At 45.2% G+C, this 16,461-nt stretch overlaps 1 protein-coding gene and 1 long non-coding RNA gene across 4 annotated transcripts; both read left to right on the top strand.

Annotated features, from left to right (window-relative positions):
- Positions 1 to 1,316: 1,316 nt before the first annotated feature.
- Positions 1,317 to 13,768, top strand: LOC123368975. 3 transcript variants are annotated; one of them, XR_006578948.1, is made up of 5 exons: positions 1,317 to 1,672; positions 1,978 to 2,048; positions 3,458 to 4,789; positions 6,603 to 8,774; positions 13,221 to 13,768. It is a non-coding gene; the product is annotated as an uncharacterized LOC123368975 (long non-coding RNA). The 3 variants fall into 3 exon arrangements; XR_006578947.1 differs by lacking the exon at positions 13,221 to 13,768 and adding an exon at positions 3,022 to 3,126 and having other exon boundaries at positions 6,603 to 9,875; XR_006578946.1 differs by lacking the exon at positions 13,221 to 13,768 and having other exon boundaries at positions 6,603 to 9,875.
- Positions 13,769 to 15,145: 1,377 nt separating this feature from the next.
- On the top strand, positions 15,146 to 16,461 carry G0S2 (G0/G1 switch 2). The gene is made up of 2 exons (XM_045014285.1): positions 15,146 to 15,295; positions 15,823 to 16,461. The coding sequence occupies exon 2, from the start codon at positions 15,854 to 15,856 to the stop codon at positions 16,166 to 16,168; it is 315 nt and encodes a 104-aa protein (XP_044870220.1). The 5' UTR covers positions 15,146 to 15,295; positions 15,823 to 15,853; the 3' UTR covers positions 16,169 to 16,461.

Genomic DNA, 16,461 nt, shown 5'->3' on the forward strand with positions numbered 1-16,461 from the left:
CACATTTTCCACTCTGGAATCTTAATCCTGCAAAGCCTCACCCCAGAGCCAGCAGCTCACAGCATGTCAAAACCAAGCGACTAAAAAGTCCCCTGACAGATGTAAACTCAGCATCTGAACACTGGTGGCTTTGTGGAACACTGCATGTGGAGCAGCCTAGCTGTGGGAGCAACCCCCAAACTCCAGATCTAAACCCTCCCAAGCAAATCCACCCATGGTAATAACAACACTTTGCACTCATATAACACTTTTCAGCAGGCCTCAGCTAACAATGACCTGACAACGCAAAGTACCAACTGGGTCCCTGTATCTCCTGGTGATAAATGCCCCCACAACCAAGCTAAGATGGGACTTCAGAGCATTGGTACCTAACTAAAAGCTGTACCATATCCTTCGGGACCAACACTGACTAACGGACCAAAGAGAGGCTTAGAAATCAGAGATGGGTCCAAACCCTAGAGCTGAACGCTGCAAACCTTGAGGAAGTCTGGATCTGATCTGACCCCAAAATCTGTCGCTGCCCCAGACAACCACATGATGGAGCCAGTCCTGCTGCAGGCAAGAGACCATCAGGCTGCCCGTGCCTGTGACAAAATTGCAATGCCCCCCATTCTGAATGCCTAGCCCATATATCAAAGGGTGCTCTTGTGGTCAAAGCACTGTACTTGAGAGAGGTAGGTTCAACTCCTACCTCTGCCACACACTGCCTGTGTGACCTGGGGCAAGTCACCGAATCTTCTTTTGCCTCAGTTTTCCATCTGTGGAATGGGGCTAATAGTCTACCACAGAGAGGTGAAAATAAATTCATTAACATTTGAGACGCCAGGGAACCACATATGTCTGAGCACCACTGATGCGAAGTACTTAGGGCCTGTTCTGATCTGTTTTGGTGGGAACTGGATCCGGGCCTTAATACCCCATGTGAATTATGACAGAAGTTATTATTTTTGTTATCATAGCACCCGAATCCCATTGTGCTAAGCACTGTACAAACACAGAACAAAAAGACAGTCCCTGCCCCAAGTCTTGTACTCTTTTTTCTAGAGGTTTCCTCTAACTGCCCCTTCCAAAGCCAAATTGGTCACCTCAGTAGCAGGACACTAGACAGCTTGGACAGCGCTGCTCAAAAAGGGTCCAAGTGTCCTGCGTGCTCTCCTCATTACATCCGGGGAGCCTGAGCATTAGATGCCACATACCATGGTGATTCACAGCCTGATAAGGGGATGCGAAATCCCAGCCTACCATAAAAGGCAGAGTGTTGCAATTCTGTGGCACAGACGGGGTGGAGCAGAGAAACATAGACAGACCCACAAAGCAGCTCAAAGTCTATCCAAAATGTTTTATTCCACTCTCCACCTTCTGCCCTAGGAGAACACAGACAGGAAGTAAACAAGCACCTGGTTAGTCAGGCTCTGCTGGCTGAAGCAGGAGCAAAAGTGAGGAATAGCCTGATTTCAGGAAGGAAGAATAACAACAGCCCCAGTAAGAGAACTAAGGCCTCTGGTGTAGGATGGTCCGGGGATGAGAGATCCAACCTGGGAGTCAGGAGAACGGAGTTCAACTCCCCGCTCTACTGCAGACGTGTGTGATGTAGAAGAAGTCGCTTACTCTCTGTGCCCTCATCTGTAAAAGAGGAATAACAGGCCTGCCTGTTAAATACTAGCGAGATAAGGTGGGTGAGGTGATACCCGTTTTTGGACTAGCCACTGTTGGTGAAAGAGACAAGCATTGTAGCTCGAAATCTTGGCTCTCTCACCAATAGAGTTGGTCCTATATAAAGATACTATCTCACCTGCCTTGTCTTTCTCATATCCAGGGGCCAACCCTCCTCCCACAACACTGCAAATAGTATTAATAGTATTAAATAGCAGGGAATAAAATATATTTAATAAAATATATTAAAGACTGGGGAATTGCAGCACAGAGGGACACAACACCAGACAAGATTTAAATGTGTCTTTTTTTTAACATCTACAGCCGCACTCCTGCATGCTGAGGTCCCTTCAGCTCCTGCAAGCTAAGCCGAATTGGGCCCAGTCAACCCCCAGGTAACTGACCTTCAATAAAAAAATGAGTCATGTCAGGAAGTGGTTGTGGTGATTCGACAGCTAGTGCACTAGCCTCTGAATCAGCACAGAGACGGTGCCCCAGGGTGGTGCTAGGCTCCTGACAGCGCCCTCTGTGGGGTGCAACCCCCAAGGCACCGAGTACTCATGGCCACTAACGATCTTATGGCACTTTTCCCCTAAGCTCGTTGTCCTGGCTGGACTGACCTAGGACTTCAGTTTTGCCTCCCTAAACTCCCAGTGAAGTTTCATTTGGATCGGAGAGTCTCCACTTCCTGCCCTAATCTGCGGGTTAGTGTTGCTGCGAGAAGCCAGACAGCTTCCATATTCCACCGCAGAGGCAGCCCTTCGGAACTGGAAGAGCTCTCCGTCTTGAGAGGCTGCCCGCTGAGCAGCAGCTGGGTACAAACAGAGCATCCATGTTCACGTTGCTGCCAATGGGACATAGATTTTAAAAGACTCCATCCATCCTGCACTAGCAACAACCAATAAAGACGCTGCTAGTTTGGGTTCAACCGCAATGTGGAAAGGGCCAAAATGGCTTGAACATAAATGCTCCACAGCCCGTTCCCTAGGAACTAACCTCCCAACAGAGACAACTGATGGAGCGAGGGGTGGAAGGATCACTCACACTTCTAAGAGACACACACAACGCTCTTCTCCAATTAACACTCTCTGCAGTACATTGCGCACTGGCCACACGATATCACTGCGTCCTGCCCAGCCCAGGTGAAAGGAAACAGATGTAGTTGCCACAAGTCCAAATTTCGTGATTAAAAATAGACCTGGATGTTTACTGGCAAAGTTAGAATCCCTGGCAGCAGAGCTGGAAAAGCCCAGATCTTTACCTCCCAAACCAATTGAGTACCAATGCCCTGCGCCACAGGTGCTGGAACTAGGGGTGCTGGGGGTGCAGCAGGACCCCCTGGCTTGAAGTGGTTTCCATCATTTACAGGGTTTACAGTTTGGTTCAATGGCTCCCAGCATCCCCACTGTACAAATTGTTCCAGCACCACTGCTCTGCGCACACACTCCACAGCTGGAGCCAGCATAAACCCAGGTACAAATTCACCAACTTCAATGATGGTACCCAAAGGATGAACTTGGCAATGACTTTTTTTTTTAAAGTCAGTGGGAGCCAAAATTCATGAGCATGAAGCTACTCCATGAATGGCTTTGTTTTAATTAATTTATTTATTCTTTCTGATTCAGCTTAAAATTATTATTAGAGACTAGCAGTTTCAAGTCATATAAAATAACCCCAAAAGGAATAGACAAGAACTCTAGTTATGTAAGGAAATACTATCTGAGTCCATAGCTTTTGATACAGATCAGATGTTAAGTTAATATGGGAAGTCTTGAATGATTGTTTTCCATTATTTTTTGTCTAGTTTCTCTCCACAGCTCCAGGTGGGAGATAAACTCAGTTGAATGACAAGAGATGAAACGGCGACAGAGCTGGAGAACAGCATGTGGAACTACTTAAGCCTCTCTTGAAAAAATCTAAAACCTGTTACTGTAGAAAGGATGATGAATACGTAGAATTTATATTAAACCATTTCAAAAAGAAACAAAGCTGTAGTTTGATATCATCCATCAGAGGAACTCCAAGTGCATTACAAATGGGGTGACCAGATAGCAAGTGTGAAAATCTGGACAGGGGGTGAGGGATAATAGGCACCTATATAAGACAAAGTCCTGAATATCAGGACATCTGGTCACTCTATTTACAAATGCTTATTGATCTTCACAAAACTCCTGCCACATAGGCAACCATCATTACAACCATTTTACACATTGGAAAAATGAGGCAGAGAGGTTAAGTGATTTTCTCAAGGCCTCAAAACAATTCATTGACACAACTGGGACTGGATTCCAGTAGTCCAGATTCCCAGTCTACCCTGCTCTAACTACTAGAGACCACTTCCTTCCCAGAACTGTGACTAGAACCCAGCTGTCTTGACTCCCAGCCTGCTCCTTGAAGCACTAGGCAGATGTAAAACACAATCCCCCAATCATCATATCACCTGTTTGATGCTGTGACACGGCAGTTTCAGATACTGTATCAAAGCTGAGGTACTAAAATGAAAAATGTTCCCTCCCCGTCCAACCAACTTCCCTCTGTTTCTCTTCTCATTTTAAATAGAGCTGGTCAGGAAACTATATTTTTTTCCCCTGCAAAAAATTTTTATGAAAACCAAAATTTTCATTTTTTTGTCAAATTTTCTTTGGCATTACTTGGGTTTTCAGTGCCAGATGATCCTGGTTTTCTAATGAAAGCCCAATAAATCTCAACAAAAATGGATGGTTTCTGTTAAAATATCCACATTGTCAAATAAAATCGATTTTTCGTTGAAAGAAAAGATTCGGTAGAAAATGTTTGACCTGCTCTAATTTTAGTCTCTTTTCCGTTATCCAGGAGTTCATTCCAGAGGGCTGTGCCACACCTGGTTATGTAGGCCAATGCCTTTGCTTAGGATTTGAATGCAGTGTGAGTCAGATATTGATAAATAGCCTCAAACAGGAAGCATATCAGGCCTGTTTATTTATTGCTTTGGGCAGACAAGCTCTGAAATGATCCACCCCTCCCAGTTAGCAATGGCTCAGAAGAAACCACCGTTTGATTAACTGATCAATGGGAAAACATATTACTAGATATTAGTCAACTGATCCGTGCAACTGAATTGCCTAAATGGCTGGGAATGGACTCTTTTGCAATGCAGGTAAGTTATAACAGCTAGACCTCCCTAGAGAGAAAACAACAAGCTTGGGATTAGAGCTACTGGAAAAATTTCCATTGAAGTTTAAGTTCTAAAATCAAAATAATTTTTAGTTAAATCTAAAATAAAAACCACTTTTTACAATTTTAAAAAAACTAAGATTTTTCAACTTTTTAAAAAGAATTAAACAAAATGAAACATTTCCATTTCTTTTTAAATTTTTCGTGAAATATCCTTTTTAACCTGCTCAATTTGGGGGACAGATTAAACCAGTTCTGGATCAGTCCACACCCAAACCTTCCCCTAAAAGCAATTTCAAATGTTTAGGTAACTTTTTTGACCCATTTTTTTCCATTTTCATACCCTTCCAAGTTCCTGATACCTTCTCTAACATTAATAAACAATTTTAAATTAACTAGGCAGTCAGCAAAATACTATTCACTACACTTTGTCTAGCATGTAGCTAAAGGAACAAATTAAAATGTGTCTGGAATATGTGTCACTTTCAATAAAAATTCAAGTTAGTTTGCAGTGTGTATAATAAAGCTGGGTGGATTTTTTCAAATTTTTAAATTTAAAACAAAAAACGGGAAAAGACTTTTTGTAGGAAAAAAGGTGAGTTTTCTCCCTCTTTCCCAAACAGCTGGTGTATATAGTCAATAGTTTATAATCTACGTTCAAAATGTTTTGTCGCAGTCCTGTAGCAGCATAACATATATACCGCCAGTCAGATTTGATGGATAAGGGCATGGAGTAGAGCTGGTTGCAATTCTTCTGTTGAAATATTTTTGTCTTTGACAAAAAATGGCTGTTTGACCAAAATGAAAATTTTCACTTTGAAATTTTTCAATTTCTTGACAAAATCAGCAAAGAATTCTGTGGCACCATATAGACTAACAAAGACGTTTTGCAGCAGGGGCTTTCGTGGGTGAATACCCACTTCGTCGGATGCAAGTAGTGGAAATTTCCAGGGACAGGTATATATATGCAAGCAAGAAGCAAGCTAGAGATAACGAGGTTAGTTCAATCAGGGAGGATGAGGCCCTGTTCTAGCAGTTGAGGTGTGAAAACCAAGGGAGGAGAAACTGGTTCTGTAGCTGGCAAGCCATTCACAGTCTTTGTTTAGTCCTGAGCTGATGGTGTCAAATTTGCAGATGAACTGGAGCTCAGCAGTTTCTCTTTGAAGTCTGGTCCTGAAGTTTTTTTGCAGCAGGATGGCCACCTTAAGATCTGCTATGGTGTGGCCAGGGAGGTTGAAGTGTTCTCCTACAGGTTTTTGTATATTTATATATTTTGTATATTTATATATTTTGTATATATTGTATAATGGCAATATACAGAACCAGTTTCTCCTCCCTTGGTTTTCACACCTCAACTGCTAGAACAGGGCCTCATCCTCCCTGATTCTCTAGCTTGCTTCTTGCTTGCATATATATACCTGCCCCTGGAAATTTCCACTACTTCCATCCGACGAAGTGGGTATTCACCCACGAAAGCTCATGCTGCAAAACGTCTTTGTTAGTCTATAAGGTGCCACAGGATTCTTTGCTGATTTTACAGATCCAGACTAACGCGGCTACCCCTCTGATACTTGACAAAATCAGTTTCTTGATTGATTCTTCAGTTAAAATTGCTGATAAACATTTTCAGGTTTTCTCAAAAACTTAACATTTTTAGTTTTGCTTGTTTACTTTTTTTATTGTACATATGTAATTCTTTTAAAGCTTCTCTGAATTTCTGTTTGTTTTAGGTTTGTTTGTTGATTTTTCCTAAGTTTTCTGAGAAAACTAAAGTGGTATTTTTTGATCCACCGCAGTTTGAGGATCAGTCTTTGAGGAAGGCAAGAGGCAGAAGTTCCACTACTGAATAACTCAGGAGTGGCATTAATGAACATCACTTGAGAACCACATCCGGATTTTCCCCATCCACAAGGAACGGCTGGCCCAACACAGCATTTCATGGAAGGGTTACAGAGAACAAATGAGGAGATCCAGAGATGAGTTCTTCCTGCCAAACAGCCCAGGAGCCCAACTGAAATTGCAATTGCGAGCAACAGTATGGTTGACAATTACCCATTTTCCACTTCTAAATGCTGATTTGTACACACAAATGTGGGCTTTACACGTGCAAGTCAGGCAGCCGCTTTGGAAATCTGGGCCTTGTCTGTGGAACGCTTCTGATCCCATCTATGCAAAAGGTGATTTGCTTCATTCTTTTTGCAACCATTGCCACTCTCAGAACCACAGACCACATGCCTTAGTCTGCTACCCGGCTTCCCTACCAGTCCCAGCAACTACATTTTCCAGACACTATTGCCTTTATTATGTAACTTCTACTCCAAGCGGGGAGCCATCAAATCATTTACCTACCTGAACACGTGTTTATTAGAGACAAAGTCCAAACGCATCTGACCCTTGCCCGTATATGGGACATGTGGAACTGGGAGATGTGGCAATGGGCCCTTCTGCTTTAGCAATACAAGGATGAAAACAGTGCTGTGCAACATTTGGGGAAATTTCGCTATCTGGCAGAAAGTGGGCATTTCCCTATGTCTGACTGGGCTGGGCTTCTCTTGGAAATGAAATGCAAGATACTTGAGCAAAACCAGCATTTAATCGAATCGTATCTGAGAATTTCCCTCCAACTGTTAAATAAGCAGGGCCGGATTTCCAACACACACGACAGCCTGATTTGCCTCTTTCTGGTCTTGTTGATAAAGCTGTACCAGTTTAACTAAAGGTGGCAGGCTGTATCGATTTAGTTAAAAGGTGCATCTTTGTATGCGGACAAGCTTACATGAGTTTAAACCTGGCTTGCGTTGGGTTAGCTTTCACGGATGTAAGAGCCTTCAGCGCAAAGTTGCACCTGTTTAACTAAATGGATGCAATGTCACAGTTTGAATTAAGCCAGTGCTTAAACAGAGCAGAAACTGAGGGTGTGTCCGTCTGACAGTTCACTCCAACATTTGCTACTGCCCTTCACATCCTGCAGCACCCTGAGAGTTTCCCATCCAAGGCCTGACACCGTGCTAGCCTGAGCGCCCTGACAGGATCACAGGGCAATATGGTGTGACTGCAGGCGTAGACAAGCACATGACATCCTATGTACTTATTGATGTGCCTTTAACAGCGCTGACGGCTGGAACGCTAATGATACCAAAGCAACACCACTAGGGCTATACTACAAGCTGTGGAATGTTTACAAACATAAAGGGTCATTAAAGATCAACGCAAGGAGCTCAGCACAAGCCCTGATGGTCAATATAACTTTACAACTCAGGATCATTAATGAAACAACAGATCAGCAGCCAGACCTACGTTCCTGACCTCCATCCCTGCTGATGTGTCTGCAGGCATGAGCGACACAATGCACCTGTGGGCTTTACTGCAGCAATAAAGATTACACAAGGACACTTTCCTCGCCACACAGGTCTTTGATCGCAAAGGTCCCCGATAAGGGCTCCAGCATTTTCCTCTCTGGGACGGAGTGACAGGGTGATAGGTCCAGCTTTGGCAAGAGTAGGGAGAGCGCAAATTGCACGCTTAGATGATCCAAGCAGGTCTGAAGGGTTGAGGCGTGCACTCATAAGGAGGATGCAGAGGTAGAGATGGGATTCTGCTAACACAGTGATTAAAAAAATCCTGCAGCACTGAATCTGCACCTGGGGCAGCTGACATGGGCTCGGGTTGCGGGGGCTATACAATATCAGCGCACATGTTCAGGCTCAGACTGGAGCCCAGGCTCTGAGACGCTCCCCCTCTGGGGTTTCAGAACCCTGAGTCTGAACATCTGCATTACAATTTTGTAGCCAAGCAGCCTGAGCCCCGTAAGCCCAAGTCAGCTGATCCAGGCCAATCACAGCTGTACCCTGGATCTTTTCTCACAGTGCAGCCATACCTTGAAGCTTCTGTTCCTCGCTTTGCCACTTACTTGGTGTGTAGCTTTAGTCAAGTCACTTCACCTCTCTGCTTCTGTTACCCCTCATTGGGTAAGTCACTTCACCTCTCTGAGCCTTGGTTTCCACATTTGTAAAATGGGGATAATCGGGGTGGTGAGCTTTCATTCATTACTGTTTGGGAAGGTTTTGAGATGTTCCGATGGAGCGTGCTGTACACAGATGCACAAATGCCTAGATATTGATGCTATGGTGCCTGTGTTCTTTATCAAGACTTAGATAAAGGGAAAGGAAATGATGAGATTTGCTAGCTTCCTTGGCTCTGCTCTCAAGCTACGTTAATCTACAATACCTGCACGTGACAAATCCTTTCCTGTCACTTACTACGGCCTCGTAATTGCAATATTTATTTGACTGAAATGAAAACTGAAATCTTAATAGCAAATGACTAATGCCACCAGCTGATTAGCTGTTATGCACTCCCATCCTGTACACAAATCACAGCGTTTATGCACACCTGACCAAATAAGAAAACAGTCTTATTTGCACAGAACTATGCGCTGTCCTGTCCTGTGGACAATAAAGGTGTGACCTTTTTAAAAAGAGTGGGTAGTCAGAAATTGTAAACCATTTCCCTTCTTATTCAGCACAACTTTGAGATGCAGCTGCTCACTCTTCTGACCAAGACGTGTGTTTCCCTGCTGGCACTGTAGAGTCTACGCAGCTCTGGGACACAAGGCTGGATTTTGTTGTGCCTGAAGCACAGCAGTATTTTGTTGTTGTTGTTGCTGCTCTAGACCTGATCATGTCTAATGGAAAAACACCACTTGCTTGTCATCACATTTGCTACGTGCAATCCCACTAAGACAAATCCTCAACATTTTAGCTAACTTCCAACCCCCCACATTCCTTGCCCGTTGCTAACAGGATTAGACAGTCTGGCCCAGGTTGCATTTATTTAGTTTCAGATTAATTGTTTTCCCGGGGCCAATGTACATGGATTCTTTTTCCTAGGGAACTATCGCAATCTCTCAGCCTTATTTTCCTTGAAAACCCTTTAGCTTTGATTATGCATCTTGCGCTTTAGTTAAAATGGATTTATCCATATTCTCTGTAACAGTGATGTCAGTGTGTCTGGCCCCCAGATATTGCTAGCTCTAAAATAATTTAATTAAAAAGCATGATTCCTATTTATTTAACTCCATTTGCAGCAGGGTAATAAGGCACCCAGTTAAGAAAGTTAACTGTGTTGTTCTTTGCTTGTTATGTTTTGCAGCTTGGTTTCATAGCTTGGTTTCTTAGCACTGGGATTTCCCCCCCCCCCCCCTTTTCCATTATACTTATTTTCTCTCACCTTGAACTCCGCAGTTCTACAGACTTGGTTTGACAAATCTTTCCCTTCAGACTGGCTGCTCAGCAATTCCCAAATCTTTACAGAAGAGGGGAGATCAGTCACCCTCCTATGTTACAGAGCTCAGAATTCACCCTGCTCCTATGTCCATAATGACAGGTTTCAGAGTAGCAGCCGTGTTAGTCTGTATCCACAAAAAGAACAGGAGTACTTGTGGCACCTTAGAGACTAACCAATTTCTTTGAGCATATGCTTTTGTGGGCTACAGCCCACTTCATCAGATGCATATGATACTATATGTTCCATCCTATGCATCTGATGAAGTGGGCTGTAGCCCACGAAAGCTTATGCTCAAAGAAATTTGTTAGACTCTAAGGTGCCACAAGTACTCCTCAGAGGGGGAGGCAGGGATAGCTCAGTGGTTTGAGCATTGGCCTGCTAAACCCAGGGTTATGAGCTCAATCCTTGAGGGGGCCACTTAGGGATCTGGGGCAAAAATTGGTCCTGCTAGTGAAGGCAGGGGGCTGGACTTGATGACCTTTCAAGGTCCTTTCCAGTTCTAGGAGATTGGTATATCCCCAATTATTACTTTATGTCCAGAATAATCATCTTCCCAATTCCCCTTGCTGTTCACTCCTTTTGATGTTCTCCCTGCCACCTAATTAACACCCTGTTAAATTTCATGCCCACAGCAGCTTTAATCTTCAGGCATTAACATTAATCATAGACATTAACCCTCTGCATGACACTCCTTCTCAAGTGTCTCCTTCCCAGTCTGAACACCAAAACTGCACCAATTTAACTAACTGGTTTCTAAAGGTCTGGTCTACACTTAGAAATTAGATTGGCCTAAGATACATTGCTCAGGGCTGAGAAAAATGTTGCATCTTGAGCACTGTAGCTAGGTTGACCTAACCCTTGGTGGCTATGCTGACGTAAGAATTCTTCCATTGACCTAGCTACTGCCTCTCGGAGAGGTGGATTAACTCAAGAACTACAGCTATGGAAAAACACCTTCCATTGATGTAGGAAGCCTACACTACAGCATTACAACAGTACAGCTACACTACCAGAGTACTGTTGTAGCTGTAGTGTAGCGATGCCCTGATCTGATTTAGGGCTTCTCCATTCAGGAAAGTGGTACTGGCATCACCTAAGGTGTGAATTTAAACCAAATACGGTTAAAATAAACCAAAAGAAGCTGCTCTTAAACTGAAATAAGAGTGTCCACACAGAGGTTTGCACCAGTTTAAGCTGATTGGCAACAGGTTTCATTTAAAGAAAAATAACCCACTTAAAGTTAAATTAAACTAATTTTAGCCGCTCTTAATTTTATTTGAGTGTCCAACCAAAGGCATTTATACAGGTTTAACTGAGGCCTTCTCAGCACAGGAAAGTTGCGCCAGTTCAACTTGAATCAGTTTGCAAACCCCTGTTTGGTTGCTCTTATTTTGCCTTAAGATAATTAACAGTAGCCACTCTTAATCCAATTTAAACGTATCCACACAGTGAGGTTGCATTGACTTAACTAATGTGATGTAAAAAACTATTTTGTTAAATAGATGCAATTTCTGGGTGTGATGCACTGTGGGATTGTTGCCAACTCACAGGATTGGATCACGAATCTCATGATATTAATTTGTTTTTCTTAACTCTGTGACTCCAGGGGCTGAAGCTTTATGTGAAAATCTCATTCTCAGCTTTCTTTTTAAAAACTAAAGTGGCTACAGAGAAAAGCTGAGGAACAAACCCTAAATGCTCAAAAATCAGAAGGCAAGGGGAAAAACTTTTTTTTTTTTAAATCTCATGGTTTCGAGGAGCCTGACTCTCAGTTTTTGAACTCTTGGGATTGCCAATACAGTTGATTAGTTTCTTGTTGCACCTACAATGTGCTAGGCTCTGTACAAACCCCAAAAGGCACAGGCACTTCCTCAAGGCGCTAACACAAAAAGCTATGACCAGTCTCCCTTTCAGTTCAGACTTTGTTCCTTAAGGAGCCAGTACAGTCCTGTCCTGTCAGACAGTGGCTGTACAGCAGTTAACAAACAATCTGGTAATAATTACAATGCCCCTGAACTTTCTCTATTTGCTGTCTCCTCGGCATTTTTCTCTGTAATGCTCACTTTTCAATGTATTGAAGGAGAAAAAAAATGCCTTAAATATAGTGACCAGCTGTAAAATTTGTTGCCAAGTTGGAGGAAAAGGTAAAGAATGTAAAAAGAGCAACCACAGAGACCAAAGAGAACCAGCTGGTTCTTTAGCAACCTTTGCAAAAAATCCAGCAATTCAGTTTCAAATGCACTTGGGGAATCTGTGCATAAAATAACAGAGCAGTTTCAATATCATAATCGTTCAAGGGTCCTTTCCCTGACTGACCGTAGCCTGTTCCCAGCAAGCAGCACCAGCAGCCCTTGGAAAGGGGAGGAGAGTGTTACAATGGTGAAGAAACTATAGTGCTTCTGCTACGTGCAGGATGTGCGGAGAAAGCATGTGAGTGACTCACTGACTAGCCCTCACTCACATACTGTATGAAACTCTGGGCCAGAATAAGGTCCCAGATTTCAGTAACAAGTATCTGCACATGTTAACCGCTGTATATTTACACCATGACCCAGACCCTTGAGACTGGCTATTTAGTGCCTCATGCAGGTCAGGGGTGTAGGTAGGGGGACAAGCCACCTTTATGCCCTTCCCCCCCAATCACTCTTTGTCCCACAGTAGAAGCAGCAAAGAATCCTGTGGAACCAGACTAACACGGCTACCCCTCTGATACTTGTCCCACAGTGTTGTCCCAAGGATCCTCACGGCTACTCCAAGTTGCACTGGCTGCCTGCAGCCCCAAGACCATGCTCCCTCCAGCCCTACACCGAAAGGTCTGAGGAGTGGAGGAGGAGCCCCCAACTGGCTAACACTGCCTTCTTGGCTGCTTCGTACAACCAGTGTAGCTCAGAACAACTTTACAGTACCGTTGCGTTTGGGCACACACAGAGTCACAGTTTACAAAGTGGGATCCACACCCACGTCCCCACCCAGTGGCTCTGCTAGAACAATCTCTTTGACCCAGCTGTACATTACACTATTTTCTCAATGGAACTTCACTTCTCTTTCCACTATAATCAACCGGACAAAATTTCCCTCTTAGCGCCACACAGTCGATCTTGACTCTGATATGCTGTTCTCCCTGGCAGATCTACACACGAGGAGCGAGAACAGACTACCTGTATCCACATTCAACACTACACTCTGGATATAAGAGGAGAATTCTGCCCAAATTTCCCAAGCAGCTCTGAGGGATCAGAAGGCATAGCTCCCGCTGCCTGCTCTCCGCTTTAGCAGGTATTCAGACCATCAGTCCATCGAGCTGCGTAAGGCTCTTTCAGACAAGGAATCGTTCTGTACATTGCTCAGCATTCACTGGCCCAGTGGGTGATGTAATCTGCTTTATGCTGATGATGCAATGCTCTTACGGAGCAGGCAGCAGAGGAAATGTCAAAGTGCTACAGACAGTGTCATGCTTCCCATGAACATAACGTACTGTACTTTACTTTCACACTCATTTCAATAGAAAAGATTGCATGCAGCTGGCTTTCTTCTGGTTTCAGGATCGGGGAACTGAAGGCAAGAAATCACATTCAGCAAGTGGGGTGGGTGGGATGCAGCAGAGAGAGGGAGGGTATGTCTACACCAGGGGTCCGCAACCTTTCAGAAGTGGTGTGCTGAGTCTTCATTTATTCACTCTAATTTAAGATTTTGCGTGCCAGTAATACATTTTAACGTTTTTAGAAGGTCTCTTTCTATAAGTCTATAATATATAACTAAACTATTGTTGTATGTAAAGTAAATAAGGTTTTTAAAATGTTTAAGAAGCTTCATTTTAAATTAAATTAAAATGCAGAGCCCCCCGGACTAGTGGCCAGGACCTGGGCAATGTGAGTGCCACTGAAAATCAGCTCACATGCCGAAGGCGGCACGTGTGCCATAGGTTGCCTACCCCTGGTCTACACTATACCGACTACAGTGGCTGTAGTGGAGATGCTTCCACTCGGGCAGAAAGGTTTTTTCCATTGGGATTGTGTGGTTAATCCACTCTGAGAAAGGGTAGCTAGGTTGAGGGAAGATTTTGTTATACGCAGCATTTAGTCCATGCTGTAACTGAGACAATCCATGTAATCATTCAACAAGCTCAGTATTCAGCTGCTAGTTTTTGCTGCCTCTTTTCCTGCCCATGTTTTGCTGTATCCCTGGGCTGTGCAATTTCAACTCTAAGGTACCAAAAAGAGAGAGATCAATGCATTCCCCAAGCTCCTACATATACTGTAAATCAGGGGTTCTCAAACTGGGGGCTGGGACCGCTTCGGGGGTCCCAAGGTTCTTACATGGGGGGCTGTGAACTGTCAGCCTCCACCCCAAACCCCACTTTGCTTCCAGCATTTATAATGGTGCTAAATATATTTTAAAAAGTGTTTTTAATGTATAAGGCGGGTCACACTCAGAGGCTTGCTGTGTGAAAGGGGTCACCAATACAAAAGTTTGAGAACCACTGCTGTAAATTACACTTTTCTGAAACACTAGGTCTCTCCCTGAACTTGATCAATTTCCTTCCAAGGGCAAAATTCCCCCTTTAAAGCCACACTGCTGCTGACTTTCCCCGAGAGCCGGGAGGGACATTACAACGCTTTTTGCAGCAGTTTAGGAGAGACCTGGGCAGGTTCCAAATCTCGTGCATTTCATACATCCTTCCCCCGAAGGGGGTTTGTGATTCTGCAGCCCACCATAAAGCAAACGCACCAACCAGCCCACTCCTCCCCGGCCGACCGCCCGAAACTGGAGAGGGCAGAGACGTTTGCTACGTGACTCCCAGGCTCCCAGCCTGCCCAGAAGCCCCCTCCCGCTCCTTGTGCCCCGAGGATGGGTTAGGCGGAGTGATGCCGGCGTGATCCAGGCGTGATCCCCCGCCCTCCCCTCTCCTCTCCCTGGTGCCTCTGCTCTGCAGCCGGCGACCCCAGCCCCCGCAGCCAGCCTCGGGGCAGGGGGGCGGGCGGTCACCCAATAGAAACCCCGCTGGGTGCACGCTCCCGGGGCGTGCACAGCCCTGCTGGCCCCGCGCCGGCCTGAGCGAGGCGGAGGCGGAGCCGGCCCCGGGAGGGGAGGAGCCGCCGCCACCGGGGCGATATAAGGCTCGGGGTGGCTGGGGGAAGCAGCTCCGAGCTACAGCGGAGAACTGAGCCGGGATCCCTCGCTGCGGAGCAGAGCGCGCCCTGCGGTAAGTCCAGCGGGAGCGCGGTGCGGTCCCAGGCCCGCCGAGAAAGGGGAGTTCAGTGGGAGCCCCGGGATTTCAGACCCAAGCACCGGCGGCTGCTAGGGTGACCAGATGGGACAGTCCCGATATTTGGGGCTTTTTCTTTTCTTTTTTGTATGGGCTCCTATTACCCCCACCCCCTGTCCCGATTTTTCACCCATCTGGTCACCCTATGACCATTGAGCCATGTCTGGGAGTTCTTCTAACTCCGCTTTGCAACGTGTGGCTGTGGCTGGAGAATGGCTGAAGGGATCACGGTGCGGTGAGGTTTTTGTACTGCCCATCACCGCCCTAGCGGAGTGTCCGCATTTTCCTGAAACAGACACTGGGCAATGACAGTGTTAATGCAGCGTTCCTGCGTGTGCCCTGTGCCTGTGCACGCTAGGCAGACTCCGCTTTCTCTTGGAACCAGCCCTGCTGCATGCAGAAGGAAACAGCACTAGATAGCAGCTGATGGGTATCTCTCTTTTTTTCCCTCTCTTGCTCTCCAGGTTTTGTGACCTTCCAGGTCTGCTGCCCCAGATGGAGACCATGCAGGAGCTGATTCCCTTTGCCAAAGAAATGCTCAGCCAGAAGCCCAGCAGCAAGATGGTCAAGATCTATATGCTGGGCAGCGTGCTGGCTTTCTTCGGGGTGGTTATTAGCCTGGTGGAGACAGTCTGCAGCCCTTTCACCTCTGAAGAGCAGCTACAAGAGGAGGAGGAGGAGGAGAAGAAGAGACCTCCCCTGGCCAAAGAGCATACAGCCCCCCAGAAACGGGGGGATTTGATCGTGGAGAAGAGCAAAGAGCAGGATGTAATGCAGAGGAACTTGGTGATCAGGCAGCGTGCATCCTAAAACAGACTGCCCAGTCAGTGATAGGTGTGCACAAGAGACTGCTGGCCTGTCTGATCGCCAGGTGCGGACTCCAGGGAGAAGGGAATTGACACTGACTGCAGATGCAAGGGACTCTAGAGAAGTGACTATTATTTGCTGCCATGCAGCAGTTGAAAAACGCCACCTGTTGAATATGTACCCTTTTGTTGGTATAAAAAGGTGTAAGGTGCCTGGCCTTTTGCACCAACATGTTTTTTATTATGAATAAACTTTACAAATATATTTTGCATTATAAATAAATATTTTATACATTA

This window comes from Mauremys mutica, chromosome 4 (assembly GCF_020497125.1).
Source record: "Mauremys mutica isolate MM-2020 ecotype Southern chromosome 4, ASM2049712v1, whole genome shotgun sequence".
NCBI lineage: Eukaryota > Metazoa > Chordata > Testudines > Geoemydidae > Mauremys > Mauremys mutica.